The sequence below is a fragment of the Apteryx mantelli genome, chromosome 7 (assembly GCF_036417845.1).
Source record: "Apteryx mantelli isolate bAptMan1 chromosome 7, bAptMan1.hap1, whole genome shotgun sequence".
Lineage (NCBI taxonomy): Eukaryota > Metazoa > Chordata > Aves > Apterygiformes > Apterygidae > Apteryx > Apteryx mantelli.
Genome location: NC_089984.1, coordinates 14,395,985 through 14,416,987, shown reverse-complemented (window position 1 = coordinate 14,416,987; position 21,003 = coordinate 14,395,985). Strand labels below are relative to the sequence as shown.

The 21,003-nt window shown below is 37.6% G+C and overlaps 1 protein-coding gene across 1 annotated transcript in view; it reads left to right on the top strand.

Moving 5' to 3' along the window:
- Window positions 1–21,003, top strand: part of NRG3 (neuregulin 3) — a 453,579-nt gene that overhangs the window by 425,387 nt on the left and 7,189 nt on the right. The window contains exons 6-7 of the mRNA XM_067299829.1: window positions 8,864–8,991; window positions 19,135–19,305. Coding sequence (XP_067155930.1) covers window positions 8,864–8,991; window positions 19,135–19,305 — 299 coding nt within the window. The remainder of the gene's footprint in view (window positions 1–8,863; window positions 8,992–19,134; window positions 19,306–21,003) is intronic.

The window sequence follows — 21,003 nt, the reverse complement described above, 5'->3', positions numbered from 1 at the left end:
AGCAAGTGCTGATGTAGAAGCTGCAGCAAGTTATCCAGAAGATCTAGCTAAGAGAACCGATGAAGGCGGCTACGCTAAACAACAGATCTTCAGTGTCGACGAAACAGCCTTTTATTGGAAGAAGATGCCCTCTAGGACTTTCATAGCTAGAGAGGAGAAGTCAGTGCCTGGCTTCAAAGCTTCAAAGGACAGGCTGCCTCTTGTTAAGGGGTAACGCAGCTGGCGACTTCAAGTTGAAGCTGATGCTCATTTACCATTCCGAAAATCCGAGGGCCCTTAAGAGTTATGCTAAATCTACTCTGCCTGTGCTCTATAAATGCAACAACAAAGCCTGGATGACAGCACATCTGTTTACAACATGGTTTACTGACTATTTTAAGCCCACTGTTGAGACCTACTGCCCAGAAAAAAACATGCCTTTCAAAATATTACTGCTCCTTGACAATGCACCCGGTCACCCAAGAGCTCTGACGGAGACGTACAACGAGATTAATGTTGTTTTCATGCCTGCTAATGCAACATCCATTCTGCAGCCCATGGATCAAGGAGCAATTTCGACTTTCCAGTCTTATTATTTAAGAAATACATTTCATAAGGCTAGAGCTGCCATAGGTAGGGATTCCTCTGATGGATCTGGGCAAAGTAAATTGAAAACCTTCTGGAAAGGATTCACCGTTCCGGATGCCCTTAAGAACATTTGTGACTCACGGGAGGAGGTCAAAAATATCAGCATTCACAGGAGTGTGGAAGAAGTTGATTCCAACCTTCATGGATGACTTGGAGGGGTTCAAGACTTCCGTGGAGGAAGTAACTGCAGATGTGGTGGAAATAGCAAGAGAACTAGAACTAGAAGTGGAGCCTGAAATGTGACTGAATTGATGCAATCTCATGATCAAACTTTAATGCATGAGGAGTTGCTTCTTATGGATGAGCAAAGAAAGTGGTTTCTTGAGATGGAATCTGCTCCCGGTGAAGATGCTGTGAACATTGTTGAAATGACAACGACGGATTTAGAGTATGACATAAAGTTAGTTGATAAAGCAGCGGCACGGTTTGAGAGGATTGACTTCAATTTGGAAAGAAGTTCTATTGTGGGTAAAATGCTATCAAACGGCATTGCATGCTCCAGAGAAATCCTTTGTGAAAGGAAGAGTCGATCGAGGCCGCAAACTTCATTGCTGTCTTATTTTAAGAAATTGCCGCAGCCACCCCAGCCTTCAGCAACCACCACCCCGATCAGTCAGCAGCCATGAACATCGAGGCAAGACCCTTCATCAGCAAAACGATTACAACTAGCTGAAGGCTCTGATGATGGTTAGCATTTTTTAGCAATGAAGTATTTTTTAATTAAGATACGTACATTGTTTTTTTAGGCATAATGCTATCGCACACTTAATAGACTACAGTATAGTGTAAACATAACTTTTATATGCACTGGGAAACCAAAAAATTTGTGTGACTCGCTTTATTGCGATATTCACTTTATTGCGATGGTCTGGAACCAAACCTGCAATATCTCCGAGGTATGCCTGTATATGTTCTCTGTTGTTTTTTTTTTGCCATTGTAATTCAATGCAGTATTTTTATACCCATCATAATGAAGAAATATTTGGTGTCTTCTGAGCAGTTGATAAACACGTCAACAAGCTTTACTGAAGTTCTGCCCTTTTGCCGTAGCACCGCTCGCCTACTGCAATAGCCACGATGGCAGGAGGGGCAGCTTGTAGATTCCAAATATTAGAGATTGCAAAACATTGTTGTTGTTTATTATTTTAAGCCAAATTTGCTCTTCAGCTTTTAATGCTGTTCAGAGGGTGATTATCAATGCTGCTAATTAACACACGGTTTGCTTGTTCTTGTGGCTGCTAGCAGGGAGCTGTTTTATCCTTGCTGTTAATGTGTTTTCCCTTTGGGAGCAAAGGCGCTATGGAAGAAAAACAGAATGACCTTTCAGAGGATGTAGCGTAACAGTGCAGGGTAGTAATGGTTTCTATTGTTAGAAAGATTTTAGCGCAGGAATGCGTGTAGGCAGTTCATTAAATATTCACAAACCTTGACAGATTTGGGGAGGGAGGAGGGAGGGGTGGCAAGACAGCAGGAAAAAACTTTAAAATGGTATTTCTTAGGAATGAGTGGCTGGCTCCCCACTGGAGAGACCAGCGATCTCCCTTGTGTGCATCCGCTGGGTCAGAAAGGGAGCAGGGTCGGGCGAGGGGAGCGAAGCTTTCTGTGGCACTTGCTCATGGGGACGGGCTGCGTTCACTCTGCCAGTCACTGCCGGGAGGTGATTGCTGTGGGGTTTCCGTCTGCAGCTCCCACCCCGGGCATTTGGGGAGAAATCTTAGTTCTTTTCGTTTCCTGGAGTCAATACAGAAACTTGCATCATGTTTTGGGTGGATAGTTTAGCCCTCGAGGCTATGTTGTTATTGTCTGGATGCTTCTCCAAAGAGCTTGTGGTTTATGTAATCCTGGAGGTCTTTTCTTTTCCCGCTCCATATGCTCCTTTGACATGGGAAATCTGTCTGCCTTGTATCTCGCCCTTCTCTCTTTTCCTAACAGATTCTCCCATATTTTACTCCTGCCTATTCCAAATGGACATAGTGATGTCTTCAGTTTTTTTGCCCTGCTTTTTATTCTTCTCTGTATTAGAATAGACCTGAGAATAGTTGAATAAGTTTCCTTACCCTTGTTGTAATCAGATAACTATTCTATTAATGTCTATTCTGAAAGAACCATGATATTTTGATTCAGAGGTTGCTACATTTAGTGATGGGCACATAGACCTTTCCAAACCATGTGTTACCCTGGAAATAGGTTTCCCTTATTTCCCCAGACCTAGGGTATAGCTGATAGCATTTCAAGTGGCTTATGGCTTTAAAGAGCTTGACCAATTGCAGTGAAGTACTATTTCTCCTAATCATTCCCTTTTCCCCTTTTTTCTGATGACTGGACTTCAGAAAAATAGTTATCTTTTGTGTACATAGTTTGAAAGGCAATTCTGAATCTTTTTAAATGAGAGATGCTGTGTAAATGTAAGAAAATTGCTGTTACAGACAAATGCCACGTTTCATTTTTTAACCAAGTATTAAAATGAATTACAGACTTGCATTTCATTCTAGCCTAACTCATTATGCTTGTAGCTGCTTGCATTGCTGCAGGAGGAAAAGAAAAGGACTTTAGACCTCAGCCCCTGATATCCCACCTCTGCGCCAATTAAAGCGTCTTTACAACAGTGTGATTATGAAAGCCATAGACAAGGTCAAAAGCTCTGAATGTTTGTTTTTGAAACACTTCCCATTTGCATAAGAGTTTTGCTGGATCCTAAACTACATGTTAAGTTGTTGGAGTCCTTATTTCAAAAGACAGTGTTCAAGAAATGAATTAAAGTGTTGGACATTTCCCCCAAGTTCACTAAATATTCATATGGAAAGATTGCTCTTTCATTTATTTAACAAGGTGTGGCACAGGCATGCCACATGATATTCAGAAAACAATGGAGAAGGCCAACCAAGAAATGCAGGTTTTTTAGAACTCACTTCATTGAAGAAGTTGCTCTTTTTCTTTTTTTTTCCATCCTCTCTCTGCTCAGCAGGATATACACAACTCAGGAAGGAAGGCCAGTCTCTGCCTTGCGTGAGTCAGGCACCACGAGTATGAACTCTACAGTCTTTGGTGTTAGAACCGCTAGAGAGTCTGTGCTGCAGTGAGCCACAGATATGACCTTAGACAACTCCTCATTGTTCTTATTTTTGAAAGCATTCCCAGAAAGTCTCTGAAGAGCAGAAAACATAAGAACTTGTAAAGGTTTGCAGCAACTGTGCTTAAAGGACTCTGGTAAATACCAGTAGGTTAAATTGCTTATTTAGATTTTTAGACCCTCTTAAAAATATCCTAAATGAATGATGCTAGCATACAGCAGTGTAATAAAGTTGGGAAAGAATAAATCCAGCTGACATGCAACAGAGAACAGATTTGCTGCAAGGACTGGGGACTTAAACTAAGTTCCAGGCTGAGCACTACACCTCAGCAAAGTGTGAACTACTGGACTACAGGTAATGCCATCCTTTAGCTATATAGGCACCCTTAGCTAGGAAAGTGGCTCCAAGTGCATTCACTCCAAGCAGCCGACATTGGGATACCACCCAATAATACAACATAAATATAAATGAATTACAAAGTGTCTGAAGTGTTTGGGTCTGCTATTCCATCAATTATAAGCAGTTTGAAATTCTCATGAAAAGGCCTGGTTCTTTCCAGTGCGAAGTGAGTGCTCTTTTAACATGGAACATGCGCAAACTCACCTGCCTTGGCAAGCCCCAGGCTGAGGAAGAACACAAGGAGAGTTATGGATTTATATTAAAATCTAGGTGCCTCCCTGTCAATTGATTTATTGCAGGGAATCAGTGCTTTTTGTTTGCATTGAGAGTAAAAGCGTTCTGAAGTATCGTTTGCTTTTCCTTCCCACATCCAGATGCATTACATCTCCAATTCCTTCATCTGCTCATTTTGTGATTCTGTAAAGTAAAAAAAAGCATTAGATTTTGTCAGGACTCTGAGTTCCTGCTGCTTAGCACTTGTAATTGTGTTCACTTGTGTTGAATCTATTTCTCTTGGTATTGATTCCATCGTTTTGTTAGAAATACAAATTAGATAATACTGTATACTTTAAGCAGAATTACTTAAACTTCTATTTGAAGAGCTCCTCCGGAGTTTCTTCTGAGTCGTCTCCAATCTTGTCCACTGCCTTTCCCAAGTATTTTGGCAGCAATACCGTAAATCTCTTGCTTGGTTTTCTAGCATCTTGGGCTTGGATCACTGTTTCCAAACTTTGCTTGTTCTTCAGCAATGTTTCCTTTTACATTCTTACCGAAAGTTCAGCTTTCTGTCCCCTTGCAGATTCTTAGTTAACTTGCACCCTGTTCTATTTTTTTCGCTAGTACCAGTATATTTGTAATCACAGTTTTCTTGCTATAATTCATTAGTCAGCAAGAGATAAATGTGTCAGGTTTTAATGCAGGTTCTTTTGGGTTTAAGGGAGATGAAGATTTATTTCACCTAACGCATGAAATTTATAACTTCATAGTATTACCTACCCCTTGTCCAAGAGATTATATATCTCCAAGAGGTATAATGAATACACTGCACAAGACTGTGGCAAATGGTTCAATGTCCTCACCCACAAAAGAAAATAGAGAAAATAGGTGGTGATTCTCTGCTGCCCCTGTTAGGAAGGCAAATGCCCTCTTCTACCTCCTCCACCATGCAAGAGGCAAGAGGAGGTGGTGTAGCCCTGCTTCTGCTTTTCTGTTTTTTGCTAGTTGTCGTCAGTCTTGATTGTGCTCTTGATTACTAGCTCCCTTTCTCGCCTCCACGGTAGGTTTCCTTTAATGCTCATAACTTGACAAATACTTTGCGCAACAAAAAAAGCAGCTGAAAACTTCCTTTTTCCTTAGTGATTCTGAGAGTTCTCATGGTTGTTTAAACTGGCCTCTTTCCCCCTTGTGGATTTTATTATCGTCTCCCAGGGTACTAAGTGAATCTCTTAACTCCCCATCACTTTCTCTCTGAACTGACTAATATACTTTTCATGCTGTAGAATCTAGTTCCGTTTTCTTTTTTGCTTGATTCAGATAACTTGTGATCGCTGGCTCCATGTTTCTGATATACTTAGGAGGAAAAAAATATTCTTTTTGTGTCTTGTTGTCTTTTGTTGGTTTTAGTGGTAAATAAATTGTTCCTAGTAATACAATTAATATGTTGAGCACCAGACAGAGACACTTAAATCTTTTAAAAGGTTACCATGTGGTTTTGCTTAAGTTACCATGTGACTTGTCAGCTAAGATCAAAAGCAGATTTCCCATTTCTATATTACCATGTGACTATTGGAGGATCTGCCAAAATAGACAAACTTGGATTTATTGGCCTCTCTCTAGAGTGCTGGCATATGGAAATAGCTGTAAGGAGGTTAACTACACCACCTGAAAGCTTTTTTTGTGCAAGGTCGGCCCATCTAGATAAATTGCTGATTCTTTATCTCCTTGAGGCACCCTCTCTGAATGTAATTTAAGTTGACCCCCTCCCCATCCCATTCTCAGTTTTTTCTGAAAATACCTCCCTGTATCACCTCTCTTTCAGTGCAACATCAGTATGTGGATTTTTTTTTGGCGGGGGGGTGGAGGGGGAGTTGCTGAGGAGGAAGAGCTAAGAAAGCTGGGGAAAGGTGATGCTTTAGTTTACATGACTCTAGGATTACAGTGTCTAGCTATTCTGTAGTGTTTGTGTAGCATTTGTTTTCTGCAGATCTAAATAATTTTAGAATGGGGAATACAAGGCAGACAGCAGTGCAATGACTTGTTCAAAATTGTACAGTAGGTGAGGGGTAGAGCCAAATTTCTTGCCTCCTGGCCCAAGCTGCCTTCTCAGATTCTTATAGTATTAACTAGCGGGTGTGGAAGTTTATTGCTGAAGAGTTGGGTAATTGTATACAACAATTGATTTCCTCCACAAAACTACAAATAGTTGTAAATTTTCAAACTGTTTTATTTTTAAATGCTATCATTATTCATTAATTCATTTAGCCATATGTATCGATGTTTCTCAGTAACTGCTCAAACAAGCATAAATACCTACCCAGAAGGACAATAAAGTCATAAAAACACAAGTAACACAGATAAGCCTCCAGTGGTGCTTTCAAGCTACCCAAACTGTCTTCCAAAAGTGTTTCCCCGCTTAGTATCCGTAGTGGCTGAGCCCTCTGCAGGGCTCAGCCCGTGTGCGAACTGGGCTGTAGAAGTAGCAGGATGGTTACTGTTGGGACCAAGATGGGAAGTAATCGCATATGGTACCCCTTGGAGCACTGACTGATACTGTAATAAACTCCTCTTGGAAATCTGAAGATGTCTCCCTGCAGAGATGGTTTCTGAGAAGCTCGGAGGCAAGGGGTGTGGGACCTACAGTTAATCTAGAGAATAGACACAACTGTGTTTAAATCTGTCAAAATGTATGAACAAGGTGGTATATTCAAATAAATTCAATTATAGTCGTTGTTCAAATACTCAGTATATTCACACCATCAATTTAAATTGTAATTCTCATTTTCATTTCAACTAGTATTACAGCTGTTACAGTAATTAGTAAGTAGTGTATTGGAAAATGGAATTGAAGAAATGTTCAGTTAGAAAAAAAACCAAAAAACCTCTGCAGAATGTGCCTAAGCAGGAGTGGGTGTTGGATATTCAATATAGGTTATTAGTCGGCATTGGTGGGCAACGTGTGGGGTCTTGTTTTTCCTCAGCAGTGTTGAGGAAAAATGCTGTATACCATCCCTCCAGCCCACATCCACCCTAACCATGGATGTAGCAAAAGGCAGAGCTCATCCCTAATTGTCCTTAATGGTTCATCTCACAGTCATGGTCTTATAAGACATTTGGACCTTCAATTTAGTATCATGAACAAACACAAGAAAGGACAGAAATAGCTTCCTTGCACTAACAACCCAGTCTTTACATAGCTCAAATTGATTTATTCAGGTCAGAAATCAAAGGCAGTTTCACTTCTGCAGCTGGTAGAGTAACTATTAAAGTTAAAAACCTCAGAGGCACCTTAAAAATCATACCTCTGAATACTTTACCTACAATGGTTATGAGTGCCAGCTAAGATCACGGTAACTGGAAGAATTAAGAATGTAATATCTTCTTTTTATTTCAGCAATGTTTATTTGGCAACGTTTTGCATATTGTCACTTTCATAGTTTTGCCTTCAGAATCACTTAAGCAGTGATTTTTGCCCTGTTTGTATAGATCTTTCACACAACAGGGGAAAAATGTAAGAGGGGGATTTCAAGATCTGTTATTTTATCAACAGAAATTGGCCATGAGAAGTAAGAGTAGATGTACTGAAATTGTTTAATTCATTTTTAAAACAGAATAATCTTTTATGATCTTTCATTTTGATTTTGCTGAGGTCTGAGGGAAATGTGAGTAAGAATAAATGGGAATCAGGAAATAAGTTTGTATTTAAAGGAGTTCTTATCGGGTCTTTTTTGTTAGACAACAAAATAATTATGAAAAAGAATTGTGCTGTGACAGAAATTTTATGCTGTCTTCTCCATGAAAGTTTATGCTATTGCACAATAGCATGGTATTTTTTTTACCACTGTGATTTTTTTTTTAAGAAGTTTACTTTGCATTTTCTTTCTAAAATATTTCATCATGTAATACCTTCCATAATACTTGTTTATGGTAAGGATAACATGGATGATAAAGATGGTGTCAAGTAATAAAAATACAAACTCAAGCAGTTCATATTTACAGAAAGAAATGGATTGCATAAAAACAAAAGAATTAGTTTTAGTGCAGGTCATTGTAAAGTGGCATAAAAACATATTTTTCATATCTGTGTGGAAAAAAGTGGGGTAGCTTCTCGTATGTATGAGATGCTGCCCAGGAGCCACTAAGAACATTGATTCTTCTTCCACATTGATGAAAGCAGTGTTTGAAATCACCAAAGGTCTAAGAAGGTGCTGAACATCCTCTGAGATGTAGTTCGTGATCCCAGCCACAAAGCAGGCTTTTATTCAAAGGGCTCAGTGTTTCCTATCATTATGGACAGGGCAGTCAGTAATTGTACTACAAATGCAGATACCAGTATTTTGATGGGGAGGGAGTAACGGGGATAATGAGTATCAATCAGTGTTTCCTGCTGTGTTAACAGCAGTGGATGAATGTATTACTTGCAATGACCAATTTTAATTTAAAAATATGTTAGAGTACTTTTTACCCCTTTTGATATCAATTCTAATTAATAACTTCATTAATATATTTTGCTTTTTATGTATTAATTCATTTTATTCTCTGTGCCACAGTATTCAAAAGCAGATAGGCATTCTGGGCCCATGCTGGACAAAGTGATGGAGTCTAGTTTTTCAGGCCCTCCGTCTTTCCCCGAGGCCTTGTCTCCTGAGAGAGGAACCCAGCCCATCAAGCAACACAGGTAAGCAGACGGCGCTCTGATGAGAAATGCGGCAGGCTGACTAGAAACATCATTGGTTTGGTGATACGCATGCAAGATTATCATACATTGTGACTGGGAGATATTCAGGACTATATGGTACTAACAGAGCATCAGCCTATTCATTAAGCAGATGTCCAAGCATTTTCTTAGCTGCAGACATAAAAAGCATTAACAATGCTCACTGACTTTATCTACGTTTTGTAGAAGTCCTAGAGAAAGCATTAAAAAACACCACCAAAACTGTAGACGCTGACCAGTGAATGAAACAATTGTAGTTTGAGAAACCATTAAAAGCAAGGTTTTGCTTAGTGATGCTAATGACTTCTGTCTGCTCAGACTGACAGGGTTGCAGACTTCCAGCCTTTCTCACTGTTTCTTTAAACAGATAGCACTGGAAATGAATGATGACTTATTCATGAAAATATGGTGACCTTTGAAAACTAGTTTTTAAAAAGTTTAGATGTAAGATGTTTCCAAGAGCAAAAAAAGAGGAAAATCACCTATCACTGGATGGCAGTTGGATTAGAATTCTGTTTATACCCCTTTCATGTGAAGAAGAGCGTAGATGCTTCATTAAGATAATAGAAGCCAAACTCATATCTCGTATAAACAGTGTTGCTGGTGGAATAACAGTGAAAACATCTGGTCCAAAGCAGACTGAGAGAGAAAAAAGGCTGGGAAAGATAAGGTCAGAATTATAGCTAGATAGTCTAAAGGGAAAGGCGTACTAATTACAATCAAGGACTGTCTTTTAAGGTTACTAAAAATATGCCTGGGATTGCGTGATGTTCTGGTCTGACTTCTGTAGTATTTGGTGTAAACTGTAAAATGGAGGGCATTTCCATTGCAGTATGCCAGTCAGCTACATATTCTTTCTCTTCTGAATGAGTGATTTGCTTAACCTACCAAGTGTATTGTATGAGCCAGGAAGGGATATTTGTGTCCTATTTACATTTACCTTACTTAAGCCTTTAATTTGGCATGAAAAAATAACGCCAACTGTTGTGTCAGATCCACTTCTTAGGGCCCTCATTCCACAAGCTTTTCAATATATGCTAATTACTTTGCTGAACATAGATGAACTATGGAACTGTTGCCTAGAATGCTTTCTGCTTCAAGTTTGGGAGGGATTTTTATCTCAATTCAGTCAAAAGGGGAAATGAAAAAAAAAGAAAAAAACAGTGACATTCACTTAACTTTAAAAATATGATTGCATTATCCTTAGTTCGGATTGATTTAGGTGACATACCAAGACATTTTCTAAGCTTAAAATGTGGAAAGAAACTGAAGACTGAACATATTTCTTCTGTTTATAAAGGTCACTTAAAATAAAAGCTGAATGACTCTAGACTCCTTATTTTCCATAGGGAAATTACTGAAAAAGCCATACTGAATTTACAGTGAACTAATGCAGAATTTCAAAGTGCTCATTTTAATGCCTTTGCACACCAAAATCTCTCTGTACGAGGGGAAAAAAGAAATCAGTCTTTTTATTTGCAGATGGCAAGCAATGGACTGTATCAAGACTCTTTGCTTCAGAACTGTTTTGCTTTAGGATGTGGAATCACTGGCTTGATTTATAAAGAATTCCTTTTGTAGTTTTATAACTTATGATTTACTGTACCAGGCCTTTGTTTTACAAAACATACAATAGACTTCAGCATGACAGTGGTGTATAAGGGTTTTATTTATGCACCATGTGACAGCTTCCTAAGTTACTCTGTGTCTTTTTTTTCTAAATACTGTTCAAAATAAGTTTGTGGGTTTTTGCCTGAAGGTTTCGTGAGGTCTCTTTTTCTGATCTCCATCTATCTATAAGTAGCTCTTGTTTCTCTCTCTCATATGACTAAATGGGGAAACTTCTTTTCTTTATTAGTCCTAGACATTCCTCCTTTTCATTCAGTTGAGGTCCTTTGTCCAAACTAAGCAGTGCCACAGGCCTAAAGTTTTGCTCAGTTAACCACTGCCCAGTGATAGATGTTAGCTGGAATTCTCACGTATCCTTAAGAAGGCAACTTCAAGAAAAATAGAGGAAATGTGTTTAATACTATGTATAATGTCTTCAGAACCTGACATGAGCCTGGAAAAAACAGAGCAGCTCTGCAGATTCCCTGTTTTATACTACTGTTATACTGTATCACCGTTTTATTTCTGCTCACCATTGACATTATATGTTCCAGTTAGAACTGTTTTCCCTACTGATGTTTTCAAGGATGCTAGTGGAGGGATGATTATTTCCTAGAATCAGTAGCTGTCTGTTTCCAGTATGTAAAACCAATATAACTTTGGCCTGGCAGTAAGGCTACCAAGGTGGGATATCATTTTGGGTTGCTTGTGACAGTTGCTTTTCTAGTGGTATATACAAAAAAAATTGACTGACAGAGATCACCTAGTCATTTCACACAGACTACTAGATAACAATTTTCTGTTTCTACAAGCCTTACCTGCATGCAAAGAGTACTATAGAGATAAAAGATTTGAATCTTACCCCTAAAATATTTCACCTGTATTAAGCACTTTTATTACTGTATAAGATTTTTACATCATGTGCTTGTATATGTAAAACAGTTCTTAACTACAGTCAAAGCTGGAAAGTAACAAATATATTTCCTGTAAAGTATAAAATATGCTCAAAAATGCACCTCAGACTGACTGTTGGATTTTGTAAGAAGAAAACCCCTAGTGTTTTCACTTCTAACAGATAGAAACAAATTATGATTTTGTTAATTAAGGGACTGATTTGTGATCCCTTCGAGTAGCAGTTTTCTTGGTAATTAGTCATACTGACTTTCATTCATTGATTCATTCATCATTGATTTTAGAGGGATTCATTTCAGAAAATACTATGATGAAAGCCAAATGCAGAGGCTTTCAGCCTGAAGCAGTTGTATTATCTTACAAAAATGTCAAAATAGAATAAACTTACTCTAAACTTGAAAATGATCTGTGGTTGCATTTTTAATGAATTTTCAAATCCATAAAAATATAGTAAAATAATTTTTTGGTCTACTCATTATAATTGATTCCATTTAAATTAAATGAAAGAGTAAACAAAAGTAATTCTGTAAATAAGGTTATTGATTTTTAAAGGACAAATGTTGATAAACTAAAACAAATAAGGATGTGAAAGCAGAGGAAGCCTGAAAGTCATGAGGGTGAATTATCCCAAGGAAAGGACATGGTTTTCTGGAGAAGTTTACTAAAAAGAATGGCTAAATGAAATGGGGTGTAGGGGAAACAAAAAAAGACATAACACAGAGGACCATTTCCAGAAATCACTGTGATTTAAGGATTATGAGTGATGCTGAAAACAAATAGTCAAATGTTCTTTAGCTATATAAATAGGAAGAGTACTATACAGAAAGAAGCAAAACTGATGGTGTGACATATATGAATATATCTCATTTTTCAGTTAGGGTGATGATTTGGGGACAAAGGTAGAATCAGTAATAGAATATATAGAAATAGACATTATTACAGTCAAGGTGAAAATAAAATGCAGAGATTAATGTGCTCAGGTCAAGAGGGACTGATTAATCTCCATCGAAGTCTGGAAGGAACTGGCTCATGGACTCTTAAGTCTGGAAGCAAAATCCATCAAAACAGGAGCTGTACCATTGAATTACAGAGTAGCAAATGTACCTATGTTTCAGAAGAGGAAATATTGATATCAGCAGCTGACAACCTATTAAATTGAATTAGATACTACTCAAAACCTTAGGACAAATATTGTGGGGAAGATGATCCTTTGGGTAGATATAAAAAAGGATAAAATGTATCATGAGGTTTACCAGCAGCAGTTCCTGCAATACTACATTGAAGGCTTTCTTTGGTAGAAGTGAGATAGACCTGACCTATACAACCTTAGTCAGTATTTGATTCCTTGTCATACGTGTAATTATGTGTTAAATGGCAGAAAGTAGGGAGAGGCAGAAAAACTATAGTGGATGTATGGAGGCAGTTAGAAGGGACGTACTAAGAAGTTACGTTGAGAAGGTAAGCGCAGGGCTGAAGATATTCACTAATGGAGCTCTCTGAGGCTTAGTCTTGGGACAAATCTTGTTTTCATTCATGACTGGCACAAAAAGCAGGAACATGCTGAAGAAATGAGTTAAGATACAGTGTCAATACAGATCCGAATCTAGATATAATAAGGAATGAACTGAATAACCTTAAGAAGTAGAGTAACAGAGATGGATTGAAGCTCAGCAGTACAAAATACAAGGTCACACATTTGGGAACTGATAAAATTTTCTGCTCTAAGCTGAGAAACAAACAAGGAAGAAAAGGCTCAGGATGTACTACTTGGTCAAAGGAAACCAAGTCTCAAGGTGATGCAAAAGATAAATAGGACAAGAAGAAGTATTAATCAAGACATTTCCATTAGAAAGTCAGAAACATTAAAATCAGTTCATGAGACACCTGTGTAACTTAATTTGAATATAACATGAGAATACACTAGTATTATCTCATCTGGTTAAAATAGGCTCATGATTAAAATGGGCTCAAATTGCCTTCTTGAGATAATACAATAATATGTGGAATGAATAGTCTGTGTTCCATAGAGAGGATTAGAGACTCTGTCTTGTTTAGTGTAATAAAATGAAGACTGAAAAGAGTATATGACTGCTGCTTCTAAATACATCAGCAAGAAGCATGAGGAGAAGTAAAAGACCTATTTAAAATGAATGAATATGGTGGCACAAGGACAAATAGATGTATACTGACCATAAATAAATTTAAACTGGAAATTAGGAGAAGGCTGAAGCCTCAAAGTATTGTCTGAAGTTAAAGCCTGCTTGTTTCTAGTTTTAGGACAGGAAATTCAAGACTGATCAGTGCACTAAGGGAACTATAAAATGAGGTTATGTTAGATGATTGAACTCAGTGATGCTGAGATACCTTTGACTGCTCTCTTTTCTGTTCCTACTGCACATACCTAACCAGTGGAACTTGTATGATGACTTTATTCAGATGATATATTTAGTCATGAGGCACTTGTGCAGAGCTGCAAAGTCCCTGATCAGCTTCAGTATATGCTATTTCTGAATATATGAATATGTAATGGGAACAACAATGCTTCTGTTTCAGAAATCAAAACGTAGAATTATAGATACATGCTGGGTGCTGGGAAGCTGCTCTGGCATTTGCAAGTGGAGAAGAGAGTTGTGAAAACAGCAGGCTGCCGTCCTAGTCCATCACCTAGACTGAGAATTTGACCAGCTGTAACAGTTCATAAACATGACATAGGAAACATATGTCATCATGGAGCAGTAGATCAGATGTTTTCCTCAAATAATCTTTGGTCTCAGTGCATGTTTAGCTGTTACAAAGACATAGAAAGAAGTAATATTTAAATGCTTGAAATGTAGGACACTGCAAAGAAACAAAAAGGAAGCACTGTTAAGTTCTCAGTTCTCTTGTACTACAGCTTTTTGGCATAATAATCTGCGTATAATCGTAGTGTTATTTTAATCACATATAGCTTTGTTGGAGTCCCAAGGATGTTGCTAACTTTCTGCTTTGGGGAAGCCTTCTCTGATATAGACTCTTGTAGAGACTGATTCATTGTGTGTCATCTCATATTCATAAACAGTCTGACAAAAGGCCTTCATGGTACAGTATTACACTGTCACATAGTATTTATTGAGATGCGCTCATGTTCAGAGATATAACAGATCTTTTATTATTAAAAATGAAAATTGGTTGCAAGTCTGAGTAGTTGACTTGTATATGTCTAAGCAGTAGATTGTCTAATTTACCTAGCCTAAAAACGTGGCTCCTAGAGAATATCAGAAGACACTGCCTATCTGGCAGCTTGCTCTGTCACTGAGGCATGTGTTTATGGTTATGTCTTGTAGGGGCAAAGATCATGGCTTTGAGCCTTAGACAGTAACGTGTGCATCTTTTTATCAATAGATAATACAGTATGTAATCTAGTACACCTCTCTGTATAGTTTTTACAGGTATAGAGCCAGAGTATTTCCAATCAATTTTAGAACTTTTCTTCCTCAGCTTGCATCTTTCTCTTCCTGAATTATAATCGTGTATCTTAGCTTGGCAGTTTTTTAAAAAAACGAGCAAAACAGCAAGCTTATGGATGAAGACAGCCTTGCACTAATAGAGAAATGCTTGCATTTAATACAAGATGTGCAAAGCTTGAGCTGGTAAAAATGACAGAAGAGAGCAACTTGGCAATAGCCTGTTGTTTGTAGCATCTTTCTCTTGGATATCTAATTCAGAGCATGACAGCACGGGAAATGAGGGGAATGCAGGAAAACTGTGGAGGTAGGGACACAAAGTGTACAAAGGGCAACAAGGAGGAAGGCGGATGGGAAAGCAAAGTGGCATAACAGTGCTGCCATCAGAAAGGAAACTGTAACTGAAGAGGCAGGAAAAAGGGAAAAAGAATTAATAAAATAAAGGTATACACACAACCACGGTTATAAGCACTATTTCTTTAGCTCCATTATGTTTATTCGACAACAAAGAGAAGGGAAGCAGTCGGGTTCTTGCAGTTTTGTAGAAGGGAAAATTATGATTGCCCAGGAATTTCATCACATATAAGGCCTATTTTTGTTCTTTTGTGTTTTTAATACATGTAGTAGTTTCACCTCACCCTCCAAAGGAAAATTTCTACAGAAACTTACTCTGGTGTATAGAATTCTGTATGTAAATTTTTACATGACAATGAATGAAGCAATCTCAGGGCCACGGTTTTTCTTCAATTTTTGTAAAGCATTTTATGATCCATTTTGCCTGTTGTGATGGTTTTCCTCGTGTCTGAAATCAATTGCTTGTTGTAGAAGTAGGACATCTGACATGCTAATGCTTTCCAAGGAATCTCTATAGCCAGATTAATTTTGCTGCTTCTGACTCAGTGTACCAGATAAATGTTAGCCATTTAAAAAGGCATACAATTGTATACAAATGCTTGAAACACATTACATGCTTAGTTGCTTGATGCAGTAAATTACCCTTTGATCCCATCGAAAGTGTTAACAAGAGGAACACAATTTAAGTGTTAATGCTTTTCGTGTTTCTGTTAACAAAGGTACTTCTGAATGAGTTCATCCATAATGAGATGTATAAGAGATCAGTTCTGTTTGGTAGCAAGCTAAAAAGAGGTACAGGATGGTTCCCAGAGTTAGTCTAATTGAGTGATGCATCTTTTCCTCTTCATGAACACATTCAGCTGCACTGGGAGTTGTGCATGTGCCTTGAGAAGAGAATATGCCACCTGCTGAGAAAGACTTTGTTTTTACTTAGTTACTCAACCTAGAGAAAATGTTCAAACAAAACTGTTTGCAAGAATGAACTGGAAGTTCTTCATTGACATTAGAGATAGTTGAAATATTTCTTTCAAACTATTTTTCATTTATTCATCAGAACTACATTTCTCCATAGTTTGAATTACTTGTGAAGCAGTTCAAACATATTCTGATTTTTGTTATTCATGTCAGTCAATATCAATTAATAGATTTTAAAGATATATCTGCTATAACTTTTCTTAGTGGCTGTCTTACTGAACACCTCAGTTACATGGGTTTCTTTTACCCAGTGAGACTGGAGTGCATGGGTGAGAAACCATAATGAAAGCTGAAGAAGGATAAATTGCCAAAAATCTGAAAGGCATTGTTTGCCTCAGAGAGAGGAACACTTCAAGAGAGAAATAAAGTAGGCGCGCCTGAGAGGGCCTATATTAACACTTCTGGAGGAAGAATATGCAGATATTCATAGCGCAGTTTGACAATTTTGTGAAAATGGAAAAAATTATTGTGCTGGAGTCACTTTTTCAAGTTTTAGCAAATTCTTGCTATCCTTGTTTTTGGTGCTTCAAGAAAGGAACTACAGTATACTTGCTGTAAAAATCTGTAAAAATTTTCCTGTCATTTGTTAGTGAATTTGCCTTGTCCGTGCCCACCTATGATTTTTGTTCATTTTTACCTACTTTTTACTGTCAGAAATGTTAGAAGCATAAGAACATCACATTAGCAACAATTTAGTCATTTAAGCTCTGCCAGTGCTGGAGTTAGTGTGATTGCAGCATAATGTTAGCACACCCCAGCTCACTTGAGTCTAACCAGCTCCTCTATCATTAGCAGTAAAGATGTGGCAACATGCGTTTCAGTGCAAGCTGAGGAAGCGCAGCTGGGACGTTTACATGAGTCTTTGCTGCTGTTCATAGCAATTAGCTCAGGTATACCTGTGTGCATTGCAATTACATCTATTACAAGTGCAGAACTTACGTGAATTTGCATGTGCGTGTTTTTAGATGGAAGACCATGCGCATTCATCCAACAGGGGAGAAACACAAGAGCATCAAACCAACCACAATTAAACAATACCTTTCTAGTTTCAAATATTTTTAGTCAGTCCGAAGTGTGTTAAGTATAATCAGTTTGTTGACTTTTCTAGTACACTGATAGATATACTGCAACCAATAAAAAAGCTAAAATTCATTATTCATCGTGAATTTATTCATTCAGCTGCATCTTTTAAGATCTCCTGCTGTAATAACCCACAGAATCTCCTGAACAGAAATTGCTCACTATTTTGTGATGTGGTAATTTTATTATGGAGAATACAGACTGTAACTCACAATTTGAACTCAGTCTTCAGAATTAAAAGGATAGTACTCGAGTTCAACTTTTTTTTTTTTTTTTTAAGTTTTCCTGCAGCCTTCTTAATAGCTAAGGAAAAATCTATTTAAAGAGGTCATTGAAAATCCTTGAGGGAGCACTATTGCTATGGGCTATTGATCTTTGCAATTAAAAAGCACCAGGAAAGTAAAAGTGTGGAAGAATACAGAATGGAGACCATAATGGAACATTTGTAGTCTAAGCAGTGGAATTGAGACTGTTGAATTTCTTTCTTATGTTTTGACTTTGGGGAGAGAAGGTAGGTTTTAATGGAAATGGCATGCTCCAAAGGAGTTTGTCCAAGTTACTTAGTCCAAGCAAGAATTGCTCTGGGAGTAAGTGTGGCCCCAACTATAAATAAAGTTCCCACTAGATATAAAATGCAGATTGCTTTTAGGACAGGTTATGGGAAAAGAGAAACAAATTTACCAACAATGTTTTGCACGGGTGAATTGTATCAGAAATTGAAATTATTCACATAACCAAAGATAACTATTCTTAAAATGCACCCACAAAGCCTATATTAAAACATCATTAACAATGTGACAGAATATTAAATAATACGCATGCATTTCTGAGCCCCAGGAGATGTCAAGAGAAATAGGAGTAGCTGGAAAGTGAACAGCTAGTCATGCTGTGCAGTACTGTGACCTGTTAAAACTAGAAATAGGTTATATCTTGCCTTGATTGTGTATTCCCTTTTTTCTGCATTAGCAACCACTGAATTTATTGTTAATACAACTATGGGGATTCTGCAAACCTTTTAATTCTTGCAAAAATGGAAAAATCTATTCTCCTCAAAAAATGCTATAAAAATGTTATTTAAAAAAGCAATTTTCTAAATAAGTTGAAAACTTAACTTTTATCATATTAAAGTTTGTATTGTATCACATAAAGAAACAACACAGTATTTATCAATGTATATAGAAGGAGAATTTCATCTATTCTGAAATCTTGTCCAATGTGGAGAAAATTTTTGTCATAGTAGGTTTCTTCAAGCTGGGAGTTCATCAGCTTCACTAAATTATTTTCTCCCAGTTTAATGTCGTCATATCAACAAGCAGAACCGCCTAGGCTGCTAGATTATATAATGGCCTCTAAATTTAAGATCTGCTTTTGAGCTCAGCTAGATATGTTGGAGCTGTGCTATTTATACTGTCTGAGGAGTCAGCTCTACATACCAGGATTATGTATGTACTGTGGAAAAAAAGAAGCATCCCTCATCAAATATAAGAAAGCATTTAATTTAGCAGTCACCACTTTTTAATCCTAGAAGGAAGCTGTTCTATTAAATACGGAGTAAACAACAGCTAACTGTGAATTGTAGCATTATATTTCCATAGAGAATTTCTACTAACATCATAGACTGAAGAGCAAAGTTTATAAAAACAATCCATGTATTATTAACTCTGAAGCTACTTTGCAGAAGTTTATGCTTTTGCTTTGATAATTTTTCCTGTACTTCTGCTCTTTTTCCTAGAAGTCTGTCTTCATGCTGCAGCCCAGGACAAAAAGGTGGGATTCTACATAAAAATGCCTTTCGGAGGACTCCTCCCTTACCTCGGGGTAGGTTCAATGGAATTACAGGACCAGCGTATCAACAGCTAGAAGAGTCAAGGATCACAGACCAGGACACAATACCTTGTCAACGGTAAGTAAGAAAATAACCAAAGTAAGCAAATTTGTTAGTGACTGCAAAATAAAAGGTTACGTTAGTTACTATGCTTTGCCATTACAATACTTGCAACATTTTTAGTGAACTGTGGATTCAGGGTTTATAGTACTGAAAGCAGAAGAATGTTTTCAGCATATTGGCTCTTTGAAGGTAATATGTTTTTATTTGGCTGGATGCTCTTTCTAGGCTTTCTAAGTCTGTAAAAGGAGTGATCAAAACAAACTGGAAGTGATTGGCCACATGTTACTTTTTATAAATGATGCTTTCTTTAGCAATGCCATGATCTGCAATTCTTGTGACTTCTGCATAGCATTGTTTCTTCCATCAGCACTGTTAATGAAAATTATTCAGAAGATCAACTTTTATGTTTTTAAAATAAACCTAGATTGTCAGGTGTGTTTGCTGTAGACTGAAGACTGACCACTTCACTTGGTTTGTCTTTGCAAGCGCACAAAGAATCAGGTATTTTCCTTTTTAATTCAGCTTAGTAGAATATTGGATGTATGCTCCAGCTAAACATAAGGTCTGAATTTCAGTGTTTCTCACCACCTACAGCTATCTTTGAAGTCCTTTGCAATTGCTGAGCTATTTTGCATAATATTTACATATCCCTATAGATTTCCAAAGACTTTCCAGAATCTGTACATATTCTGTGTAAAACTAAAAGTAGCTGGGATGGAATACAATAACACAGGTTTCATTTAAATGTGCAAGTCACAATTAAGTACAGTGAAGTAAATGAAATTATACTGTGGGAAGACAGCTGTACCTTAAAGAACTATTGGAACTGGCTTTATGAACTGTAGGATTGGGATCACCAATGTGTGTAATTTTTTTTAGGGAAGAAAGGAGCCACTATCACTATCCACTCAGCCACAAGTGTTGACTAAGAAAAGTGTCTTTGCATAGGTGTGTGTTTGCACAAGTACACAAACACACACACACACACACACACACACACACGCAGACACCCCTGCCCATACTTTCCAACCTGCAGCAGGATTTTGCAGTCTGTGGTATTTTGTGAGAGGGCGAGTTGACTCAATGGATCTTACATAGCTGAATCTGCCTAACCAGCTTGATCACACTAATCAGGAAGGGTGGCTCAAGGGTAGTGCTTACTTGGGACGGGTGAAAGCAAAGCAGCAAATGATTTGGATTTCTGGTGACTTTTTCAAAAAAGTTGTATGTTCCTTACTTCTTTCCTTCTTACTATTTGTTTCTTTGTAGGAGAAACCTGTTTATTACTTCTTTCAGTAAATATTTTGCTTTTTGTTTGTATGATAATGTAGGTTTAATTCCTTAAGAAAGTTGTGAATCAAAATGCAAACCTTATTGTAATGAGCAGGCTAACACAGTTTTCCTTGTTTAATGTCAGTTTTGTGAAGCAGGCTTTTGAAGAATGCTGCAGCCTCCTTCTAGGTTTTGAAAAGTGAGAGAGAAAATACAGCAAAGCTGTAGTCTGGGCAGTTGTATTTAGGAAATAAGTTTTTGGTATTACATGTACATCTCGTATTGACCTATATTATAAATTTGCACTTCTGCAAAATGTTGAACTTTTCACCACCCTTCTGGCCTCAATCCATTAAAGCACTTTATTTGTATTTTTTGCATTTTGTATGTCTCTGTAGACTCTCACAATAGAATCTTTTCTCAGAAATAGTTCTCCGAATG